At 43.1% G+C, this 22,330-nt stretch overlaps 1 protein-coding gene across 1 annotated transcript in view; it reads left to right on the top strand.

The window, feature by feature from the left end:
* Positions 1-22,330, top strand: part of Slc9a9 (solute carrier family 9 member A9) — a 538,630-nt gene that overhangs the window by 389,674 nt on the left and 126,626 nt on the right. The window contains exon 14 of the mRNA XM_077793762.1: positions 214-239. Within this exon, the coding sequence (XP_077649888.1) occupies positions 214-239 (26 nt within the window). The remainder of the gene's footprint in view (positions 1-213; positions 240-22,330) is intronic.

Raw genomic sequence — 22,330 nt, 5'->3', positions numbered from 1 at the left:
TCAGCAAAGTCTTGACTTTAGTGGCTGCAACCCACATTCCATGATCCCAGGTGCCAGCTACCCCTCTGTCCTCACTCTTTCCAAATCTGTTCTCCCGGAGGTCCCGATGAAATCACTAACCCTCTTGTTAAGTGAACTGATGAGACTGAAAATGCCCCCTTCCCTGGGCAGGTCCTTATTTTAGCTCAGCCTCTGTGGCTGAAACCGACTGAGGCATGGACAGGGCATCAGAGCATCTCGTTCCTGTGCCAAGCTCCTCGCCTCACTGCCCAGCCAATCAGTGCATCGTTCTGGCTTCGGTTTCCTCATCTACAAAATAACAAAAGTGAGGAGATAACCTCTAAGTCCCTCCCTGCTCTGCTGGTCTATTAAGTGACCCAGACCAAGCCAATGGTCTCATGGATGGCACCAAGAGGTAGCCTCTCTCCAAAGCATCCTACAGGGTGCTGGCACATAGCAGGCACTCAATGCTCATAAAGATGAACTTCCCAACCAGGTGAGAAGGGTAGTAGGAATGAACTTTTCTCTCTGCTTGCAAGTAGACTCAATGGGGCTATGTCTTCTGTCTGTCCTTTCTCCAGTCCTATCCCCATCCAACCGGAAGGTAAAATCTGCACTCATACTGTTGAGTTGCAAGTCGGACCCTCACCCCAAACATCAGACACATCCTGTAACTTCCCATCACTGCCTGGGGTACCACCAGATTGTTACTCGTTCAAAACCCTTACTACTTTAAATATTCCATTAATAATAACACTGAATAGTTATTATTATTGTTATATAAAATAGTTATTATATTATTATAAAAGGTTATTCCACCTTTTCAAGGCTGCAAGGATTCTCATCTGCTCTGTCCCGGGAAGGGTGGTTTCTTAAGCAGTTACCAAGTTGTGGCTTCTAAGAGCTGAGCTGACAGCCACCCGAGGGACTCCAGAGGGAAGGATTCCCAGGAGACGTGCTCAAGAGAAATATCGGCATTAAGTCCCAGCACCTGAGTGAGGAACAGGGACTAAAGAGGAAGTATCAGGGCCCAAGATAGATTCCACCATCACTTTCTGCCCTTTACCTATGAACTGCCAGGCTGTGCTGCAGTACTTCTGTTCACTCCTGAGTCCTCTGAAACCCCCATTTTCTGTATGTCCTTTGTCTCATCTTCCTTTTTATTGTCACCTAACACTTGTTCTATACAAAGTCTTTTATCATAAGTTGCCTCAATTTTGATTTTGTAAAAGATGGAATATGAGTAAAAAGAAGGTTGCTTAGTAATTACTAGAGATTAGTTACTCCTCAACATAAGAGACCTTGATGCTATAGGAAGAAGATCCCAGAATTGGTTTGTTTGGTTTGATTTGGTTTGGTTTGGTTACCTGTGATTGAACCCCAGGGTGCTTAACCACTGAGCCACATACCCAGCCCGTTTTTTATATTTTATTTAGAGACAGGGTCTTGCAGAGTTGCTTAAAGCCTTGCTAAATTGCTGAGGCTGGCTTTGAACTCGTGATCCTCCTGCCTCAGCCTCCTGAGCCACTGGGATTACAGGCATGTGCTATTGTATCCAGCCCTGGAATTGTTTTTAAATATCTAAAAAAAAATAGCTTAATTATCTGTTTATCTCAATAGTTTTAATTATATAACAAAATACAGTGGTACCACTTATTAGTTTTAGTCTGAGACCACATAAAGCTGCAGAGTGACTTCAGTAATCTCTTACATGCATGAGCGTGTTATGCAAGCCTGAGTTTTGCCATCATTTCTGTGGATGTTTTCTGGGCCTTTAACCCATGTCATCTTTAGCACTCAGTAATCAAGTGGAACATTGCCCAGGAATCCCATCCTAGCTGATAGTCGGTCAGGGTCTGAAGAAGTTGCTCTTCAAATTTGTTCTACTTCATTTTCATGGATTTTTTTTTTTTACATAAGCAAAAATCGATTGTGCCTTGCTTTCCTAGTCACCATGGTGCTCATAGATATTAGGAGACTGTAAGAGCTGCAAGCCTGATCTCAGGGCCAGCCCCCTGAGTGTGATGCTCTCTCTGCCCTTTGCACGATTCCTAGCTGTGGCACAACTACCCAGTGCCCCCATTGCTGCAGGGACAGGGGATTGTATATTGAAGGTCCTTGTGAGGATGAAATGAGTTTATATGTGGTCAATGTACATAGTACTTTAAAAACACAGTACTTAAAACAGTTATTGGTGCATAGTAAGTACTCTGATAGCACTCACCATTATGAATGGTCATCTGTCAGTACTCTTAGTAATTCCTGTTTCCATTGGCTTTTTCCAAGATGGAGTTGGGTGATCACAAAATTTCTACTTGATCTTGAGCAAAAAAAAAAAAAAAGGGTAGTTTCTTGTGCATGCCATCTGCGTGTGCGTACTTGATAAATATTAAGAACATGAACCTACGTTGAGATAAAAGAATTTATTCAGGGGTGAACAGGAACAAAGGGAGAGAAAGAAGCCAAGAAAACAGAGAATCAATGAACCTGAGTTGGGTGTTTTAAGAAAGGAAACTGATGGGTTTCACATGACACTGCTTATAAACCCTGCATCAGCCTGGAATTTTCCAGTGGCTTAATTGTGAGGGGCCAAAATGGTTCCACACTATGCCTGAATATAAAAAGGTTGATTAAAATACTTTTTTAGTAGTTCATATCCTTGAAAATAAAGTCTCTGCTACAACCTGTGCCAGTAAGAGCTAGTAAACAGCTAATTACATTATAACATGGGTTTTTTTAATTGTTAATTATAATAAAAGAAGCAACAACCCAACAATAATTTGCCAGTCCGTACATCTGTGAAGTTTAAATGGGAAAATTGCCTCTTGTCTCAGCGAGGATGTAATTGATTCTTGGGCACTTAACGATATAATACCAGTTGCTGCCTGTTCTTTTTTCTTCCTTCAAAGAGCTGACACCATTATGTCACTGATATAAATGGAATCTTGAAGGTGCATCAAAAATTCTGTCTTTTGGTGGAAAAAAAGAAGCCACGTGGCTCTTCAGTTTAGAACAGGGGCATGTGCAAGTGGGATGTACCCTGGGGGTCGAGGTTGGAGTCAACCATAGCCAGAATATTTTTGCCCTTTTCTGTGGGGTGGGGTGGAGCCCATTCTGTCAGGTTAGCACCGGTCATTGTGAACCCTGTAAAATGTTTTAAAGATGTTTTAAAGGCCTGTCAAATGAGGGCGCAAAGAAGCTCTGTCAGAGGCCATCTGTTCTCATGTCAACTGAAGCTAACTGGAAAAGAACTCAGGGTTCCTGAAACTGAATTTGATTAGTGGCATTGGACTAAAAAAATACCCGTGAAGAGATGACTTGCAGAATGGTTGCCTTGCACCCCACCCCCACCTCAAGCAACCCCTCCTGTAGTCTTGCTGCAGCTCCATACTCAATACCCCAGGATAGAAAAGGAATAAATGCAAGGAATCCGCTACAAAATGCTGTCTACATTTCCCTCCCAAACAGACCTTTGCTTTAAATGCCCTTTAAAATTTTCCATTGTTAATGGAATCAGCCACCCTTGGTCATGGACACACTTCAGTCCTTTGTAGGAGAACATGCCTATATATTTTTAAACTGCTTCAGAGGTATCTTGTCACTGAGATAATCACTTCTTTATACTGATGACTAGATATTTCCTAACCTAATATTTTAGTCTGATATGATAATCATAGAGTGAGAAAAATGAAAAATTTTTAAAATGCCTTATTGGGTCCCAAATGTATATCAAAACTAAGTTTATAGCAAAGGTTATAAACATATCAAAAGTAAGTTTATATCCAAAGATTACAAACACATCTAGGTTATTTTAAACTTCCATCCATAAAATCTACAGCTATCGGCCTCAATAAGAGTTTAGAACATATTAGCAAATGTTTTTAGCTGAATTTTATTCTTCTGAACTTGGCAAAAGGATCATACCAGACCTTGCTTCCTGGCCTATTCCCCGAGGGGTAAATGGATCCCACAGAAGGGTGTTTCCCAAATAATAACACACAGTATGGAGCACTCACAGAACTTACCATGCCAAGGGCTCCCACTCAGATCCGCGGGGACGTCTGAATCCACACAACTTGTAGGTGGCAAAGCTGGAGGTCAAGCCCACAGCCTGTGGGTCCAGCCGCTTTGCCCACCACTGCACGAAGCACCTGTGTTCACTCTTAATGTTCTCAAGTTTCTCATTGTTGGAGGGAGTTGCCTTTTTATTTTTTTAAAAAATCAGACTTTTAGAGTCGCAAGTACAATACAAAGTTCTTTTTTTCCCCTGAAGTACTCTAAGTTGTTCAGCGGCTATTCCATCACCTTCAAGTACGCTCGTGTATGATCCGGACACACCAGAATTCTCCTCCTTCACCACAACACGGCCACCAGGACCAGAGTCTTCCCCAGACATCCAGTAATGCCCTTTCAATGCAGAGGCTGCCGTTCAGAGTCACGTGCTGTGTGACCTGTAGCGTCTCCTTGGTCCACTTTAATCTGGAACAGTTCCCCCCTTTTTGGTTAACTTTCATAACCTTTGTATTTTTGAAGATTACAGGCCAGGTAGTTTGTAGCGGCCCCTTTTGAGGGGCATTTCTGGTATTTCCTCATAATTAGGTTCAGGTTTTGCCCCGTGAGCAGGAGTATCCCAGACACTAAACTAACTTCCCACTGTGTGCCTTCAGGTAGCGACAACTGGGATATGACCCATCACCGGAGGGATTCATAGGGATCTTGTGATGAAGGAGGCATCACCCAGTTCCTCTGCTGTAAAGAGACCCTTTTACCTCCCCCCTCCCCATAATTTATAAGTATTTATAAATTATGTATACATGTGTCCTGGTGCTTCCATTGTATCAGCATAGGCTCAAGGTTTTCTCGATTATTCCATGGATACAACTTGCCACCACTGCTCTTTATTTTGAAGTTCCATCGGGAGCCCCTTCCACCTGTCTGCTCCGCCCTTGACATGGTCTTCTCATCCTAGAGGATGTTTTACTAATAGGAGCAACGAGAGATTTCAGGTTCAACCTGCACCTGCCAGGCTCAGCCCTAGAATCAACGTTCTCCACGCATCCCTGGTTTCCTTCCATGGAGAGCTGTACTTAGCAACCCAGTTTTGGTGTTGGGTGTGCTTACTTCTGCTTCAAGGCTGGTCCTACTGGTGGAAATAACAAGGAGCTGTGTGTACATGTGGGCACTCACGTGTGTGCGCACAAAGAAAATTCCATGTATTGCTCATTTCCAAGTCTCTCTCTGTGTATTCTGATGGTCCATTCTAGCCTTTCCCTTTCCATATTTGGAGCTCTATTCTCTGACAGTGAGAAAACTAACAGCCTGTGTTTTTCACCAGGGGGCTCAAGGAAAAGGAGGAAAACTGGATTAAACATCAGGAAAATGGGGGTTCAATTGTGGACTGTCTCTTCACTAGTTCTACAACCTTGAACATGTTTTAAACTGCTCTGAGTTTTCCATTTTTTATCTAGTATTATGATCATAATACCAGGACACACAGGATAGGGGATATAGCACAAAGCCTAGGCCAGGCTGCTCTGAAGCTCTGGCTGTGTGACCTTGAACAAGTGACTCAACTTCTCTGAGCCTTGTTTCTTGGTCTTTAAAATGCAAATAATGCTCCCAGGGAGGTTGAAATATGTCAGTGTATACAAAACTACTAGGCCCTGGTGCCTGGTAGATGTAGACAATCAAATATGCATTCCCTTTACCTTTCTTCTCGCCATGCTGTGAAATAATAATAATAGCCATAATTACACCTATATAGAGTAATAGACAGCCAACAAAATTTAAAATGATCATGTAATTTCTTAAGTACCATCCAGTAGTAACCTTCTGAAGATGGCAATTGAGTATAATAAGTTGCATTTTTATGGTATTTGCGCCCTTCTGGAATATTCCCAAGGTGAGTGGAACTGGGAGGGGTACAGGACTGGCCCAGCAATGAGGTTCTACTTCAGGACAATTTGCTGTAGAGTTCACCTGTCATGCCCGCTGTGTAATAATAAAGAGTGATGGCTTCGGCCCGTAGGGTGCCTGTCCCACTAAGAACTCTACAAACGCGTTGCTAATCCTTGCTGAGTCCCCGCAAGGAAGGTCTTACTTTGTCCATTTCGTATAGTAGAAAACTGCAGTTTGGGAAGTTTCAACAGCTCTCCCAAAGCCACACGGCCAGGAAGCGGCTGGCACAGATGGACGCGGACAGGCTCGGGGCTCCAGAGCTGGCCTTCTTTCTGTTCGGGGCATGTTCCCCATCAGGAGGAATGTGCGCAGGACGTGATCCATCCAGGTTATCTGTGGGACTCTGGCCATGTTGCCTTTGGGCAGAGAGACAAATTTTAAATTGCTTAAGGTGAGCCCAGGGTATTACCCCCAGTTCCTGGCATTCCATGCTCCCCTTTTCGGGAAATTGAAAAGTAGTTCTGCAACACAACCGGATGAGTTGGCATCTGCTGGGGGCCAAAGAGGCTCCTGCAGAGGCTGACATCAATTCAGTCTCATTGTTCTTTTCCTTGGCTTTTCACAGGGCCGTGGTCCTGTGGGGTGTGCTTGTATTTTACTTGTTTGCTGGACTGGACTGTGAGGTCTAGGATTGCAGGGAAAGCATTTGGGTCATCTTTGTCTCACCTGTGCTAAAACGGGGCAGGCCCTTCCTAATATGGATTAACTAGCCTGATGGGATGGATGGATGATACCAATAATCATCATCCTTAGAAGTGTGGGAAGAGATGAACACCAGCCAATGGGAAAGGAAGGAGATGGCACAGATAGAAGAACAATCATAATTTTTTTCATAAGGTAAATATTCTAGAGTGACAGAAATGCTATAGCTTTTTGTCATGGGTGTATTAGAGAAGCACTGAGGTGCAAGTATAGGTGTACCATACCACGGAAAGGCTGCCTAGGTTGAATCCTAGCTCTGATACTAACTCACTGGGTGACTTCTTATAAGTTACTTAAGCTCTCTGTGCCCTCTCTGTTAAATAGGGTCAATGTGAGCAAAGAATGCATTTATGAACATAACACACTTCCACAGTACCTGGCATACAGTAAGTGCTTCATAAGTACAATATCAGCTTTCTTGCTTTGACGAAAAATTAAGACTCCAATAGAGTAATGAAAAGAATAGAAAGTACCCAAAGCCATATAAAACCAAGAAAATGTGTTCTTTTTCTAAAGCATTCCACAAATTAAATTACCATAAACTGGTAATTGGCACATGTGGTCTCAAGGGAGAGGGATGAGGAAATGACCGAGAACTCGGAAGCGTTTCCCTTTTTCATTAGCATAAGTGTCATGAACCAAACCCGCCCAGTCACCACCACCCACCGTGTGTAGAAGCAGACTTGAGTGCAGAGTGCACACTCGTCCCTGCCAGAGGACGATGATCGATCAGAAAGCGACTCCGAGCCTCCTCCCCGCTGCACGGAGGCTGCTGGAAGTCGGAAGAAATTCACACAATCAAGCCACTGTTTTCATTTTAGATTCATGATCTCAGGCTCCAGCCGGCGCTCGATACTGCAGAGCAGTCTCGCCAGGTTCTCTCCCAAGGTTCATTTTCTCCCTCTCCACTTGGAATTCATTTCTTCTCCACCCTCCGCTAACCTCCCATGGCCCCCATCAGCCGATGGCCTCCTGTCACCCTTTGAGGCCACACCGCAGGCACAAAGCCCTCACCTTCCCCACCTGACCTGCCACCCTGGCGTGGCCGGCCTGTCTCCTCCCAACACAATCGAGAAGCAATTTCCTTTAGAAGTATGTTCAGAGGTTCTCATGTCCTTCTGTCTGCTCCAGGAACTGTCTCTGTTCCTTGATGATGAGCTTGAGTAAGAGAGGCCACAAATCTGTGTGCCACCGGCTAAGATTTTGGTTTTCTTGACTTTCTACTAAAACCTTGCACGATCGGTAATATTATGGACCCCACATTACAGGCCAGAAAACTGAGAACCAGAGGGTGTACGTGACCTGTTCTCAGGCCACAACACCAGTAAGTGATGAACCCGGGCATCTGGTTCCAGAGATGGAATTCTTAACCCCAAGTAACCTCGCCATGAAGACCAGAGAGCCCCTGTGGAAAGAAGGGACAAGAAGTCACGATCTTTTTGTAAATTGTTCAGCGCTCAGAAAGGACCCTGCCTGATGAATTTGCTTCCTTCCTGAGGGAGCTGAATCAGAACCAGGGCAGCAGAGTGTATGGGGGGGGTCTCTCTTCAATCACCACTGCGACTCAGATGCCCCTTCCTCCATTGTCCTGGCTTCTCTGACTGTCAGATCCAGCAAGATTTCATGTCCCCAAATCCTATATCAGTGGCTAGGAGGGTTGGGTCGTGGAGGGGCATCTTAGTCGACTGAAGCTGCTCTGTCCAAACCCCATAGGCAGGGAGGCTTAGACCACCACGGGCTTTGTTTTAGTCAGCTTTTTCGCTGCTGAAACCAAAAGACATGACCAGAACAATTTTCAAAGAGGAAAAGTTGATGGGGCTCTTACAGTTTCAGAGGTCTGTCTGTAAGTAGCCGACTCCTTTGCTCTAGGCCTGAGGTGAAGCATGGCAGAAGAGTATGGTGGAAGAAAGTGGCTCAGGATATCACACCAGGAAGGAAGGAGGGGCGGGGGGAGAGAGAGAGGAGGAGGAGGAGGAGGAGGCAGAGGAAATGAACACCGGCATCTGGTTCCAGAGATGGAATTCTTAACCCCAAGTAACCTCACAATGAAGACCAGAGAGCACGAGGAGGAGGAGGAGGAGGAGGAGGAAGAAGAAGAGGAGGAGGAGGAGGAGGAAGAGGAGGAAGAAGAGGAGAGTTTCTCTCACTATGAACAAAATAAAACCCCAAGGTCATGCCCCTAGTGGCCCAGCTCCCCCAGCCACACCTTACTTGCCTACAGTTGCCACCCAGTTAGCCCAATCAGAGGATTAATGCATTGATTAGGTTGAAACTCTCATAACCCAATCCTTTCACCTGTCAACTTTCTTGCATTGTCTCACACATGAGCTTTGGGGGACACCTCGTCTCTGAATCATAACAGATACTGAGCCTCTCTTGGTTCTAGAGACTGGGAAGACCAAGATTCCGCTCCTGGTAGGGGCCTCTTCCCTGCTGGCTGACATCCACCTTCTCAGTGTAACCTCCACAAGGGCTTCCCTCCGTATGTGCAAAGAAAGAGGGAGGGTTCGCCCCACCACCACCTCGCTTTCTCTCCCCACTCTTACTCCAGTGCTGTTGTCCTTTTGCATTAGGCCCCTACCCCTGTGACCTCCTTTGCTCTTCATTACCTCCCAAACATCCCATCTCCAGTTAATCTCATTGGGAGTTAGGACTTCCGCTCATGAACTGGGGCAGGGGGCAGGGGCACAATTCAGCCCATGAAAGGGTTATTTCCATCTATGACTCCAATGCTACCTCCCCTGGCCGCAGTGACAGAGGGTCACCCAGCTTGGAAAGAGCCTCCTAACCCAGGAGAAGACTCACCCTTCCCCTCTGGGAGGCAGCCTCTAGATCCTGAGTCCCCTTCTTCTCCAGAGCCTCCTTCCCTCCACTCTCCCTCCCCTCTCTCCTGCACCACCAGTACCTCCCGTGAGACTGATGGCCGATGTCAACACACTAATGTGTTCCCCTAAATGCCGTTCCACTAAAACAACTATCTCTTCTTTACCCCGTCCCCATCCTTCTCCACCAGTGCTACCAGACTCAGAGAGTAAACTCAAGAAAGATGGCCCTTTTCACGGTAGCTCACACGGGGAAGCTGGCTTGATTGGCAGTCCGCAGTGGGGTCCTGACGTGTACAGCCATATGCATGCACAGGTGGATGCATGTCACCACCTATACTAATAAAAATACAGACGTGTACACAGAAAACCACGCATACCCACAGTCTTGAGAAGGGTTGTGAAAAGAAAATGAGAAATTGAACTGCAATTGGGAAAACAAATGATGTGAAAGCTGGAATAAAAGAGCTCAGGCTGGGTCTCTGCCTTTCCACTGAATACTGACTGCTCAACTCTCAACCCATTTTTCAAGTTCCTGCTCCATGTCTGGCCCTGGGAGAGGCACTGGCCCTTGCTTTTAAAAGGTCCATTTAAAGAGACAGGGGCCTTAATGAGCTTTTTCAGGGGAGCAATGGGCCTTGTACCAAGAAAAGCCATAGTGTTTTTTCACCCAGGAAATGCTGCTTGGAACAAGCTAGCACACCTTTGTATACACACACACACACGCACACGCACACGCGCGCACACACACACGTTCAGTTAATAATACAGTGTCTGTATTTTAGTACCTCCAATTCGGCTTCCAGAGCAAGAATAGGAAAATGGTCCCGTGGGACCCACAACTTGAAGGAGCCCCCAAGCAGAAAACCATTAAGACTCGGTCAAGGACAGCCTTTTCTTTGCTCACTCCAAAGTCACACTGAGGTTTGGTAACAGGTAAAAGGGATCTTCTTTTCCCCAGTGGCCTCCCCTTCTACACTCCTGCACAGGCTCCTGCTGCCCCCACTCCACCCCCGCACCCTGTGTCACCTGTGCCCAGGTGTCCAGCTTCCTTCTCTGAGGCCGGGAATCTGCACTCATGAGCAGCATGAGTCTGGTTCTTCCATGTAACGAGTCAAGTCGCCTTTGAAAAGCCAATTTCAGTTCCTCTCAGGCCTCCCTTAGGACTGCATCTCTGAATACAATGGATCCTTTCAAACTTCCTAAGGCGTCAGAGCATTTGCCCTCAGAATTCATCTTTTCAGAACACTATTTGTGACAAACCCTTGAAAATCACAAGTTTCTTGGATGGTGTTGGTTAAGCCAGCCGTCTTCTACTTCACAACAAACCTCCATGCCCCAGGTAGCTAGAGAGGAGCCTCTGTGTGAATCCAGATGCTGTGACCAACCACAAAAGCCCTGTTACCCAGACCCAGTTGCTCTCTCGATAATCACGCGACCACGGGGTGGTGGAAGAAAATAATTGGAAATTCTTCCTGTGCTGTTCAGAGGCCTCTTCTGGAGGTGAAAGCCTATGCATTTTTGGATGGGGAGCACACCCGTTCCTCTGATGAGATTCCAGCTGCAGTCCCATGGGCCTTCTCCCTCCTACAGAAAGGAAAACTCAGGACTGGCCCACAGCCTTCCCGTGTCATCGCTTTCCAGGGTCAATTCGTGTTGCAAAGGTTGGGCACCCATTTCATACAGGGCATTATGGGAAGGGACAAAATGACCCAGACGTGGAACCTGCCCTCATACTCTGTAGGGTTTGGAATAGGAGAGGAGAAGGGTGTACAGATAACCTAAGAAATGGCAGGTTGTGTTAGGTGCTGCCTCTGAGGAACAAACAGAGCCATGGGGCCCCAAGGAGACAGGAATGAAGTCCAGCTGAGGCTTCCCGTAAATGGTGGCACCTCAGTTAGAGAATGAGTGTTATCTTGACAGAGAGTTAACAAGACTTCCAGGTGAGGATAGTGTACACAGAAGAGGGGATGCCCAGCATGGCTTTGGGGAAAGTGGGGATCTATGTGACGGGAACATGAAGGAGCAAGCCTGGTCGGATGGTTCCAGCTGAGGGGGCTCAGCTCACAAGGCCCTGGACACTGTGTGTAGGAAAGTGGGACCACGGAGAGCGTTGGAGCTATTGCACCTGCACTTAAAGAAGGCAAGCTGCCCTCTGAGGAAGTGGCTGTCACAAAGAAAGCATGACCCTCGTCCCCTGTCCTTAATTCCTTCACTTGAGTCAACAAAAGCGAGATCAAAGACAGAGTCCAGAAGATTTATCCAGGAGGAGGCAGGTTGGGGACTTCGGGTGCCATGGTACCCACAAGACCCTATGGCCGGTGGCAAAGGAGGAGCTTATGTTTCCTCAGAATAAAAACCCTTGATTTTTTGGCTCTCTGAAGGAGCCCATCTGTCTGTCTCCTTAGAAAAGAGGCTATGTCTCTCATGGAATCTGAAGAGGTCTCCAAGCCGACTGCCCACTGATTCTCTTAGACCTAAGTGGGGCCTCCCTAATGAGCCATATCAGTCCCATTCACTTGAAAAGGGTTCAATCCACCCCTCTGCAGAAGGACTATAGTTTGGCGGCTTGCTGGTCACTGGCCTGCAGAATAGACGCTGGCACACTGCCTGGCCCTGCCCTGTCTGAGAACACCCCAGCATCTGACCTACATGGGTCCTGAGGGAGCACAGAAAAGTGATTAGGAAATGTAAAACCAGTGAAAAATGCAACTGAGTTAAAGGGACTCTGTATCCAGAGGGAGAAAGACGAGGCTGAACTGCTAGACCTGGCAGCCTCATTTATAGTGGAACTAATGAAAAGAGAGAGAAGACATTAATAAAAATAATTAAAACAAAGATAGAACGAGAGCACAGAAAAGGCATTCTGGAACTAAAAATGATATCTCTGGAATTTTAAAATTCAGTAGACAAATTGAAAAGAAAAAAATGAATGCTCACTGCTGAGAATAGAATTCATGTTCTAGGAGATTGATTTAAAGAACTATCTCAAGACACAGAAAACGAGCCTTCAAAAATAAAGATCATGTGGAAAAAGAAAAAGAATTGGAGAATAAATCCAGAGCATCTGCCGTCCTAACAACGGGAAAGCCAGAAGATGTGAAGTAACAGCTGCGTGGGAAGTAATAAGAAGATAATAGAAGAAAATATTCCTTAAGCTGAAGAATTACTTGTTCTGTTAAGTTGAGAAGTCCACTGAGTCTTATAAAGGATGAACTAAGGGGAAGGGCTACCCTTAGACATATTTTGGTGAAAATGTTATATTTCAAAGGATAGGAAGTATGTCCGTGAGCTGTCTGTCACTGTAACACCTGAGGCAATCCACTTAAAAAGAGAAAAGGTTTATCTTGGCTCAGTTGTAGAACATTCAGTCCATGATCCATTGGCCCCATGGTTTTAGGCCTGTGCCAGCAAATCATGGGGGAGCACATAGTGGGAGCCACTGACCTCATAGCCAGGAAGCAAAAGTCAAAATAAGAGAAATGGACAGAAGTCCCACAATTCCCTTGGAGGGCACGCCCCACCTCCCCATGACCTAAAGACCTCTCATTAGAACCTGCCGCTTAAAGGCCCCATCACCACCTCCCAGTACTGCCACTCGGTGGACCCAACATCAAAGGCATGGGCCTTTGGGGTACACTTAACATCCAACTATCATAAGAAAGAACTACTGCAGACTTTCTGACAGGAAGAATAGCTTGCTCACTCCTCATCTGAAATCCTAAAATCCAGAGAATATTGAAATAATACCTATCTTGACACAGGATTATTAATAAAAACTGATTATAATTCTAAAGTTATACATCCAGCCCAAGTATCATTCATCTGAAAGGACAAAAGAAAAGAGTAATATCCTAGGCTTTATCCTCTAGTCATAATCCAGTGATAGTATAAATCATCAACAGCAAATAACTATCAAAAATTTTTAATTACTTGTTAATTAAAACATTCTTTTAAGTTATTTTTTATTCAATAGGCAAAACTTACCTAAATTTTAACATTATCTAGACAGAAAAATGAAAACATTTTATACCTAAGTATATAGGACACAGTTTAATTGTACTCAAAGGGAAATGTATTGCCTTAAATATTTTTAGGATATTAGAAAAATTTAAATGAAACTAAAAAAAGAACAGGAAATAAATAAAACTTATGGATTCAACTTAAGATGTTAGAAAAAGAATGGCAAAGGACAAAAGAAGACTATACTGACAGCAAGGCCCTTGGGGGAAAGAGGGGATATAATTCTGCAGCACAGCAATGAAGGCCGAAGAAACGGACGCTGCAGAGTCAAAAGAAAGAGCTAGATCCAGAAGCTGTTCTGGAGGTGGGATGATCATGGTGTCCGAGAGGAAATGAGAGGACTCAAAAAGGAACTAGAGTTTGACCTTGGGTGATGAGGTGAAAGGTAACTCTTAGTACAACAGAAAATAGAGGAAAAACGCATATGTTGAGAAGGAGGATGTGTTTGTCAGCTTTCCATCACTCTGACAGAATATCTAAAATAGTCAACTTATAAGCAGAAAAGGTTTATTTTGGCTCAGGGCTTCAGAAGTGTCTGTTTGTGGTTGCTTTACTCAGTTGCTTTGGGACTGTGGTGACACAGTACATTATGGTCCTACATGGTAGAGGAAGTTGCTCACCTCATGACAGCAGGGAAGCAAAAAGAGAGAAGGAGCCAAGATCCCAACGTCCTGTTAAGGGTACACCCCCAATAACCTAACTTCCTCCCACTAGGCCCCGCCTCCTAAAGGTTCCACCACCTCCCAGTAGCACCATAGGCTGGAGACCACGCCTTTAACACCCAGATCCAAACTGAAGCAGAAAACAAGTTTTGCTTTTGACTCTAGGGAGTGGGAAATGCCAGCAGTGTGTGCTGTACTGCAGGAGGCCCGGTACCCACCGTAAATCTGAATGTGCCCTGCTCACCCAGGATCCCTGTGCTGCTAGCCCAGGGCTGTAGCTGCCACCCCAAGGTGACAAATAAGAAAAAAAAAATGCACATGTTTAAGATAGGCTGTTACCAGAAAAGTCCAGTGCAGGCTCTGGAGTGAGAGAGAAGGCCTTATTCTCTCCAACCCTCTCCTGGACCACAATTCAGAGAGACTGACCTCAGGGACTGGGGTGGGGTGTGGGGCTACAGAGGCAAGCAAGGTCAGCATTTCCTCTTCATTATTCAGCTCAAATGCCCTACTTAGGAAACCAGTGAACTTCTCAAGAGATTTGTCCCTGAAGTATTTAAACACAATCTCTGTTGTAGCTCAATGACTATTAAATACAGCTTGAGCACTTCAGCTCAATTTATGTTTTCTTTGTCCTTGCTCTCCTCCTGTCCCTTCAGCCCAGAGTCCCAACAACACATCACGGAGAAATTTAGACTTTGGGAATCAGAAGAATCACTAGTCAAGGTCTCTTAATATTCAGATAACCCTTTTAAACAAACCTAGTAACACAGGTTCTGGCTTCCATCCAAGTTAATGTTCCCGTACTCCTTCTAGGAAAAGAAGCAGATCAATAACAATATTCACCTGGAAACAAAGAGCCAGGCAGGAGACACGCAGCAAAGAATTTCTCCTGTCCTGTGCCTCTACTTAGGCCATCTTTATTTTCTCTTTGATGTGGAGGATGGCTTCTGGCAAAGTCTGTTTGCTCAAACTTCTACCACTGATTTGTACCCAGTTAATTTAGTCCATGGTGAGGTTTAAGCTGTGGCTGAAATAATAAAACCTTGCCAGTACCCTGTTCAAGGCCATGGAACAAAGGACTTCTGAGGTATCATTCTTGAGTCCCAGGGATGCTTAAGGTGTGGTGAACTCAGGTGGATCTTTCCTACCCTGGAACCTGTATCTGGGAATGCTCATGCTTTCTCCCAAAAAATAATTATCCCAGGTTCAAGCCATGGAAGGTCAGATAACTATTTTTATGCCTTGCCACTTTTCAGCCAAAAAGAAAGAGGACATCCCACCATTTACAATGGAAGTCTCCTTGAGCTAATACATTGGTGGTAACTGCACATGAGCCCTATGGCCCGACCTCATATTCAAATGAACCCAATTCATACTCAAGGAAAATCAAGTTGTAGGCATCCAATGTAGTTCTGAGAACCACTGAGATAATCACTGGAGAAAAGGGTATTCCTGAGCCTAGAATTAAATAGCCTCATTCCCAGGAAATTGTCCAAATGCATCTGGGCTGGGTTTCTTTCTTTTTTTTTATTTTTATGCAGATCTTTTGTAGAGTCAGTTTCCATTTCTCCTGGCTGATGATGCTCATTAGCCGTCCAAATAAAAATGGCAAAGTGGCCTGATTTGTGATCTCTTTTCTTAAGCCACTCCTAGCTCTGTGGATTTCATAATAGCATCAATTTGGACATTTAGGCAAGATCTTCTTTCCCAGGCATGAGTGAATGCTGTTCTTCTCATATGCGAACTGATATTTTTTTTTCTCTTTGCATTAGCTGAAAGTGAATTTTTAATAATGTTCCAGAGAAAGTCCTTTGTTTTGGTAATACTTTCAGATTTGGAGGCATGGATCTGATCTGGAGAATGTCGCATGGTTAGAAAAGGTCAAAATATCTAAAAGACTCTGCTCACAGTGACATAGGATCATTTCTTGAAGAAGTAGCTGTCCTTGAGGGCTTTCTTCAGGTATTATGTTTCTTCTTTTTTTCTTTTTTTTCCTTTTTTTTTTTTTTTTGATGGCATCTTACACATAAATACAATGCAGTGCTGATACTGTCACCACCAGGACCCAGAACGGGATTATTGACATTATCAGTGGTATGTTATTCCACTCATCATTGTTCAACTTCATTCTGTCCTAAAGCAGGACCTGGGGCTGTTGACTTTAGTTCCCCGTACCCAAAAATGTACTCCAAAGACCAGCTGCATCCCCACCAGCTCAGACCTTGTTAAAATACTGAATCTCAGGCCCCACCATGTACTAGTATGGACTGAGTTGCATCCCCCTCAATAGTCATAGGTTAAAGCTCTAACTGCTAACATATATGTGGAGATAAGGCCTATAAGCAGGTAATTGAGGTTAAATGAGGGCCTAAGTGTGAGTCCTGATCTGATAGGATTAATGTCCTTGTACGAGACACCAGTGAGCATATGCTTACTCTCTGCTTCTGTCTCTGTCTCTCACACAACAAAGAAAATATCATGTGAGCACAAAAAGAAGGCAGCCTGGAAGAGAGACCTCCCCAGGAACTGAACCAGCCAGCATCTTGATCTTGGACTTCCCAGCCCCTGGAAATGTGGGAAATAAATTTCTGTTGTTTAAGCTATCCAGTCTATGGCATTTTGTTATAGCAGCCTGAATTGACTAATACACCTACTATTCATGTGAACAAAAATAGTTATTCTGACGGGATCCTTAGGGAATAAGTGGGCATATGGAAGTTTTAGAAGTACTCTGCTTTAGTCAACCTTGGTTGTGACAATATTTAATCTCCTTCCCTCTTCTGGCCATCATTTCCACATGGAAGGAACTTCAGCCTTGAATTGTAATGGAGTTTGGAATGAGCCTTAGGATTCTTAGGCATGGACTCTTTAATTCTAAAGATCCATATCAGCCTCAATTTGCCATTCTCTGAAATGGAGAGAACCCACAGACTCTTGCCAAGAGTAAAGAGTTACCCTAGAGAAATTCTATATGTCTGTTGCACTTTCTTTGCAGGAGGGGTCTCTAAGAGGGTCACTAGCAATAATATGGTGCAGAATTGAGCTAAATGCACAGTTCTTTGAATTATACCAGAGATCTCCAAATTTACAGGCATACTTTTTTATCTGTGGTGTCTGCCTGCCCCTCAGTCTACTTGGGAGTCCGTCAAGTTTGCAGGGGTTAGAGGAGGGAGCTAGCATTATTGTTTGTGTTCCAAACAAAATGTCTTTCAGAATCCTTGGATATTTTTCTACTTATAGAGGTGATTGTCACGGTTTCCATATTTGTGTCCCCTCCAAATTTCATGTTGGAACTTAATCCCAATGCTGCAGTATAAAGAGGTGGGGCTTTTAGAAGGCAATTAGGTCGTGAAAGCTGTACCCTCATGAATGCACTGATGACTTATAAAAGGGCTTGAGGGGGCATGTGAGGACATAGCATCGTCCCCACTGGGGGATGGAGCAGCAAGGTGCCATCCCCCAAGAAGCACAGAGAAGCCCTTGTCAGACACCAAACCTGCTGGCACCTTGATCCATGTTCTCAGCCTCTGGATCTGTGAGAAGTAAATATCTGTTGTTTAAAACTTACCAAGTCTGTGGAATTTTGTATAGTAGCACAGACTAAGATAGTAACCGGTAAAGACCTATTTCTTCCTTCCTTTCTCTTTGGTATCAATAATACTGGGTGGGACGGGATGTTACCAGATCATGATCAACAGCCAAGTGTGTCTTGCTCAAAATATATTACACATAGCAACTGACATCTGAAAGGGGACAAATGGGCAAGAAATATTTGATCACTATGGGCTAGTGCCTGAGAAGAACTAGTTCTAGAGTGGGAAAGAAGAGAGGCCCTACCCTCACCAAGTCTCTCCTCTACCACAGGTGGCGAGAACATCCTAGGTCAAAGGTCAGCAACGGCAGTTTGAAGCCAAACAAAAGCTGCTTACTGCCTGTTTTGTATGTTATGTCAAGGAATGATTTTTATACTCGAGAATGTTTAGAAAAAACAAAACAATTTTAAAGAATTATTTCACATGTGAAAATGGGGAAAATTAAGATTTCAGTGTCCATAAAATATGACTGGAACACAGTCACCCCATTCAGATGTTGGGTTTCATTGCTACAACCACAGAGTCGAGCAGTTGCCATGGAGTACGGCCTGAGAGACTTACCCCTGGTCTCTCTCAGGGTAGGTTTGCTGCCCACTGTCCTAGAGAAGGGGTAGGAAGGTGAAGCAAACCAGGTTGTCTCTGATGAGTGTGGGACTCTGGGTGATAATCTGTGGTTCTCATGTTTGTGGTTCTCATTTTCAACTTCAATTAGGTGGTTTAATCTCAGAATTCCCAAGGATAGATTTTTGGTACCAAACATCACACGACTCTTACAGATTGCCTAATTGTTCTCCAGGAGAATTGGAGAGATTCCTTATGCCACTGGATAATTTTTCTAGTTTTCCTGAATGTTATAACATAGGCCTCCCGACAACCCAGAGGATGTACCTGACTGAGTTTACTATTTCTTTCTCTCACATTAATAAGGCCCAAGATGACACGGTGAATCCTCCCTGAGGTCCCCACTTCTTTGTCATCACTGTTCTGCATTCCTGGCTGGTATGCAGAGCAGAATAGCAATTTCTCCTGTTGCTTTCATTTTCCTCTAAGCAATGAAATTGTCAACAGGGAAAATCAAGAAATAATCAGATGTCTTGTGTTTTTAAACCCCAAATTTCCAACAAATATCTGAAGCACTGGAGACCTCAGAATTAGAGCTCTTGCCTCCTCTGTGTTCTCTGTATTTATAGAAAAAGTACATCAGAGCTTCTATCTGACCTGGGGGTTTGTATAATGCTCCCAGAATAATCCTTCCACTTCTCTTTCATCCATGCATAAGTAGTCTTTGTTTTGTTTTTCTGCGAAAATTTATTTGTTTTCACTTAATTGTATGTCTCTCTCTCCCTCCCTCTCTCCCTCTCTCTCTCTCTCTCTCACACACTCTCTCTCTCTCTCTCTCTCTCTCTCTCACACACACACACAGACTCACACATGTACACACAGTGCTAATCCTCTATTTGTGAATTTTTTGAGCAAACCCCATGTGCCCATTAGCCATAATCTAGACATGCACCTTGATCCATCAAAATATCAACACCAAAGAGAAAAGGAGGCGGAAGCTAGCATTTATTGAGCACCTACTACTTTCTATAAATAAGCCTATTGCCTTACCTCACCTCTAGATTCCTTGCTGTCTGCAGAGCAGGCTCTGTCACTCTCTTTCACAGATGCAAAAACTAGGATTCATAGGAGCAGTGTTTTTTGTCCAATTAAAAGGCATTGGGCCAAAATTCAAACCCAAGTCATCCTGGGTTCCAAAACCATCAAAGGTGTTCAAGTACATCTCTCTGCCCAAGGGTAAAATACTGAGTGAAGGTAGTTTGAACAATATAATGATGCACTTCCAAAAATATTTAATTTATGCACTTATTTTTAATCCCCAATAGCTTCATAAAAGTAGTCACCACCATTTACCATCTAGATCCAATGCATTCTTTTTTATATATTTTAAAGATATTTTACAAATAATTTTCAGAAATAAGAATAAATGGATAGTAAAAAGCAAATTTATTCAAAATTTTAATGATTCAAAAATAATAGTACATATGATGTTTGCATATAAATAAATCAAACACAATTTTTATTCTATATTTTCCTGGGTTTGATAGAGAGATTGATAGATGGATGTGAAATGAGTAACACTGTCTGTCTGCAATTGACTACTTATAATTGTCATGTATGAACCTGGGACATAGTCATTTTATAAATACTTATTCCAGATTTCAAATATTGCAACAAGAGACTTTAGCTTATCATTAATTATCATTACTCCTGGCTCTTCATTGTGTATTTCTACCATCGTAATACAAAATTTAAATAATTTTTGGAATCTTTATTCCAAACATTGCTGAAGAGAAAAAGACTATCTAGGAAACATTTTTAATGTTTGTTTACAAACAACAATTCAAATAATGAGTCTATTATTTGAATTTTCTTCTGACCATCTTCATAATTTTCGTATACATACTTGATTCAGCATTTGTCCACTTACAAATCATATCAAATAATTTGGATACAGAAACATAAGATGGAGGGCTGGGGTTGTGGCTCAGTGGTAGAGTGCTTGCCTAGCATGCACAAGGCACTGGGTTCGATCCTCAGCACCACATAAGTGTAAAATAAAGATATTGTGTCCACCTTAAAAAAACTTAAAAATAAATATTTTTAAAAAAACATAATATGGGAAGCTCATCAATATAGGCTTTTAGAAATGTGGGGTGGTCTAAGTTGCAAAATATTAAAGATAAAGTTCTAGCTATTAAATGACTAAGTGAGAATGCCACAGTTCCTTTCTTCTTTTGGAATTATATTGCTCACTCACAAATTCTTAAGTTTAAAAATTCATCTAGAACATTGTCATCTGAAGAGACAGAGTCTAAGATTTTGCTAATACTATACAATCAATTTGACCAACATCCTTAGAGTGTAGAGTTCTGCTGTCTCTTTGCATTTGCCTTCTCATTTGTCAATAATTGTGAAATGTATTCCTTTGCAAATTTTATTCTTCTTGTCATAATGGTGAGAAATGAAAAGATTCTGAATTTTCAATCGTGTTCAATGAAAGCTAAACAGACTACAAGTAAAGCACTTCTCGTTTCTTTTTATACCTTCTGACAGTTGATGGAATACTCTGAGCAACATAAAAATAAAACTAAAGGATGATAATATTGGTGACTCATTTCACCATTGTATCTAGATATACCATTACTCTTTTTTGTTTTCTTATAAATTTGGTCTATTTTAGCATCATTCAAAATAATAAGTAATAATTAAATAATTTCTAGGATGATGAAAAAATTTTCAAGATGTAGGAAAAATAAGATCATTAAGATTTTATTATAGATCTCAGATTTTTTTAAAGGGTCCAAAAGACCTATGCAGTAATTACATGACAAAATGATCATTTTTTTTAAATAAGTAAGAGTTCTCTTTGTGCTCTGGAAGATTTAAAGGAAAGAATTTTAAGTCATGAAATGTTAATACTTATAAATAGAACTCTCAAAAAAGAAACTCAACTAAAATTAGGTCCAATGGACACTGAGAGTTAAGAGATATTAAAATATATAGCTAGCATATCAATCCATTATTTCACAGACATTATTATTAAGATAAAACTAAGCTTGTGAAACATCAGTTGAGTAAGACTTCCAAAATTCCTTTGCAAGGGACTTGGCAGACCCCCTGCTCAATGAAAGAGCCATTTAACTGATGAAAATTATAAAACATATGATTTAAAGTCCCTAGAAGTCGACCTAAAGGAATGCAGGCAATCCAGAATCATTCATTCAAGAAAGTCTATTCAATTTTAGTAAGAAGAACAGAACTCTCTGGCATTTGTGCAAGAATGAGCTCTTATGCCGCTGTTTCCCATTCAGTGCTATAGAACCTGTACTCCAGGTCAAAGTAGTTAAGAATACAGGGACTCCTCAAAAGTCCAATCCCAGGGCTGTGGTTTTACCACTGGTGTTTCACATCACATCCCCAGCTCTACATTGTAGAAGCTCTAGTCCAGGTGAAAGCCATTTTTTTTTTTAAAATGGTGCTCCTTTCTCCCTCCCTTAATGGCTGTAACCCATATGCAGCAGGCCAAGAATATGGGGGTCCAATCACCTCACCCTCAGCTTCCACTCACAGACAGAGGTGCCAGAACAGAAGGGACACAAGGGACAAACTGAGAAGGATGTGAATTCTAATCTCCCCCCTCAGCTTCTGCTCATAGAGTGGAGGATCCATAAAAGGAGGACCAGCCCAAGAAGATGAGGACCATCATCCTCTCTCCTCACTCCTCCCCTGTAGGATAAATGTGCCATTCCAGGAGAGGCAAAATGAGATGTCAGCAGCTCCACAGCTCTGCTGAGAGACTTGGCCTTACTTGGGATGGAACAAGGAGGGACTCATGCCTTAGCTTTATCAAAATCATTGAAGAACTCAGTGACAGGCAGCTAGTTTGGTTGAACTAATAGTTCCATGAAACAAGTAGCAATAAACAAAATGGCGGACCAATCAGAATTCAACAAATAAAAGAGAGAGTGAGAGAAAGAGAGAGATAAAAAGTGTCCTTCTAGCATGA

The sequence above is a fragment of the Urocitellus parryii genome, chromosome 2 (genome assembly GCF_045843805.1).
Source record: "Urocitellus parryii isolate mUroPar1 chromosome 2, mUroPar1.hap1, whole genome shotgun sequence".
Taxonomy (NCBI): domain Eukaryota; kingdom Metazoa; phylum Chordata; class Mammalia; order Rodentia; family Sciuridae; genus Urocitellus; species Urocitellus parryii.
This window is presented reverse-complemented; position numbering and strand designations above follow the sequence as displayed.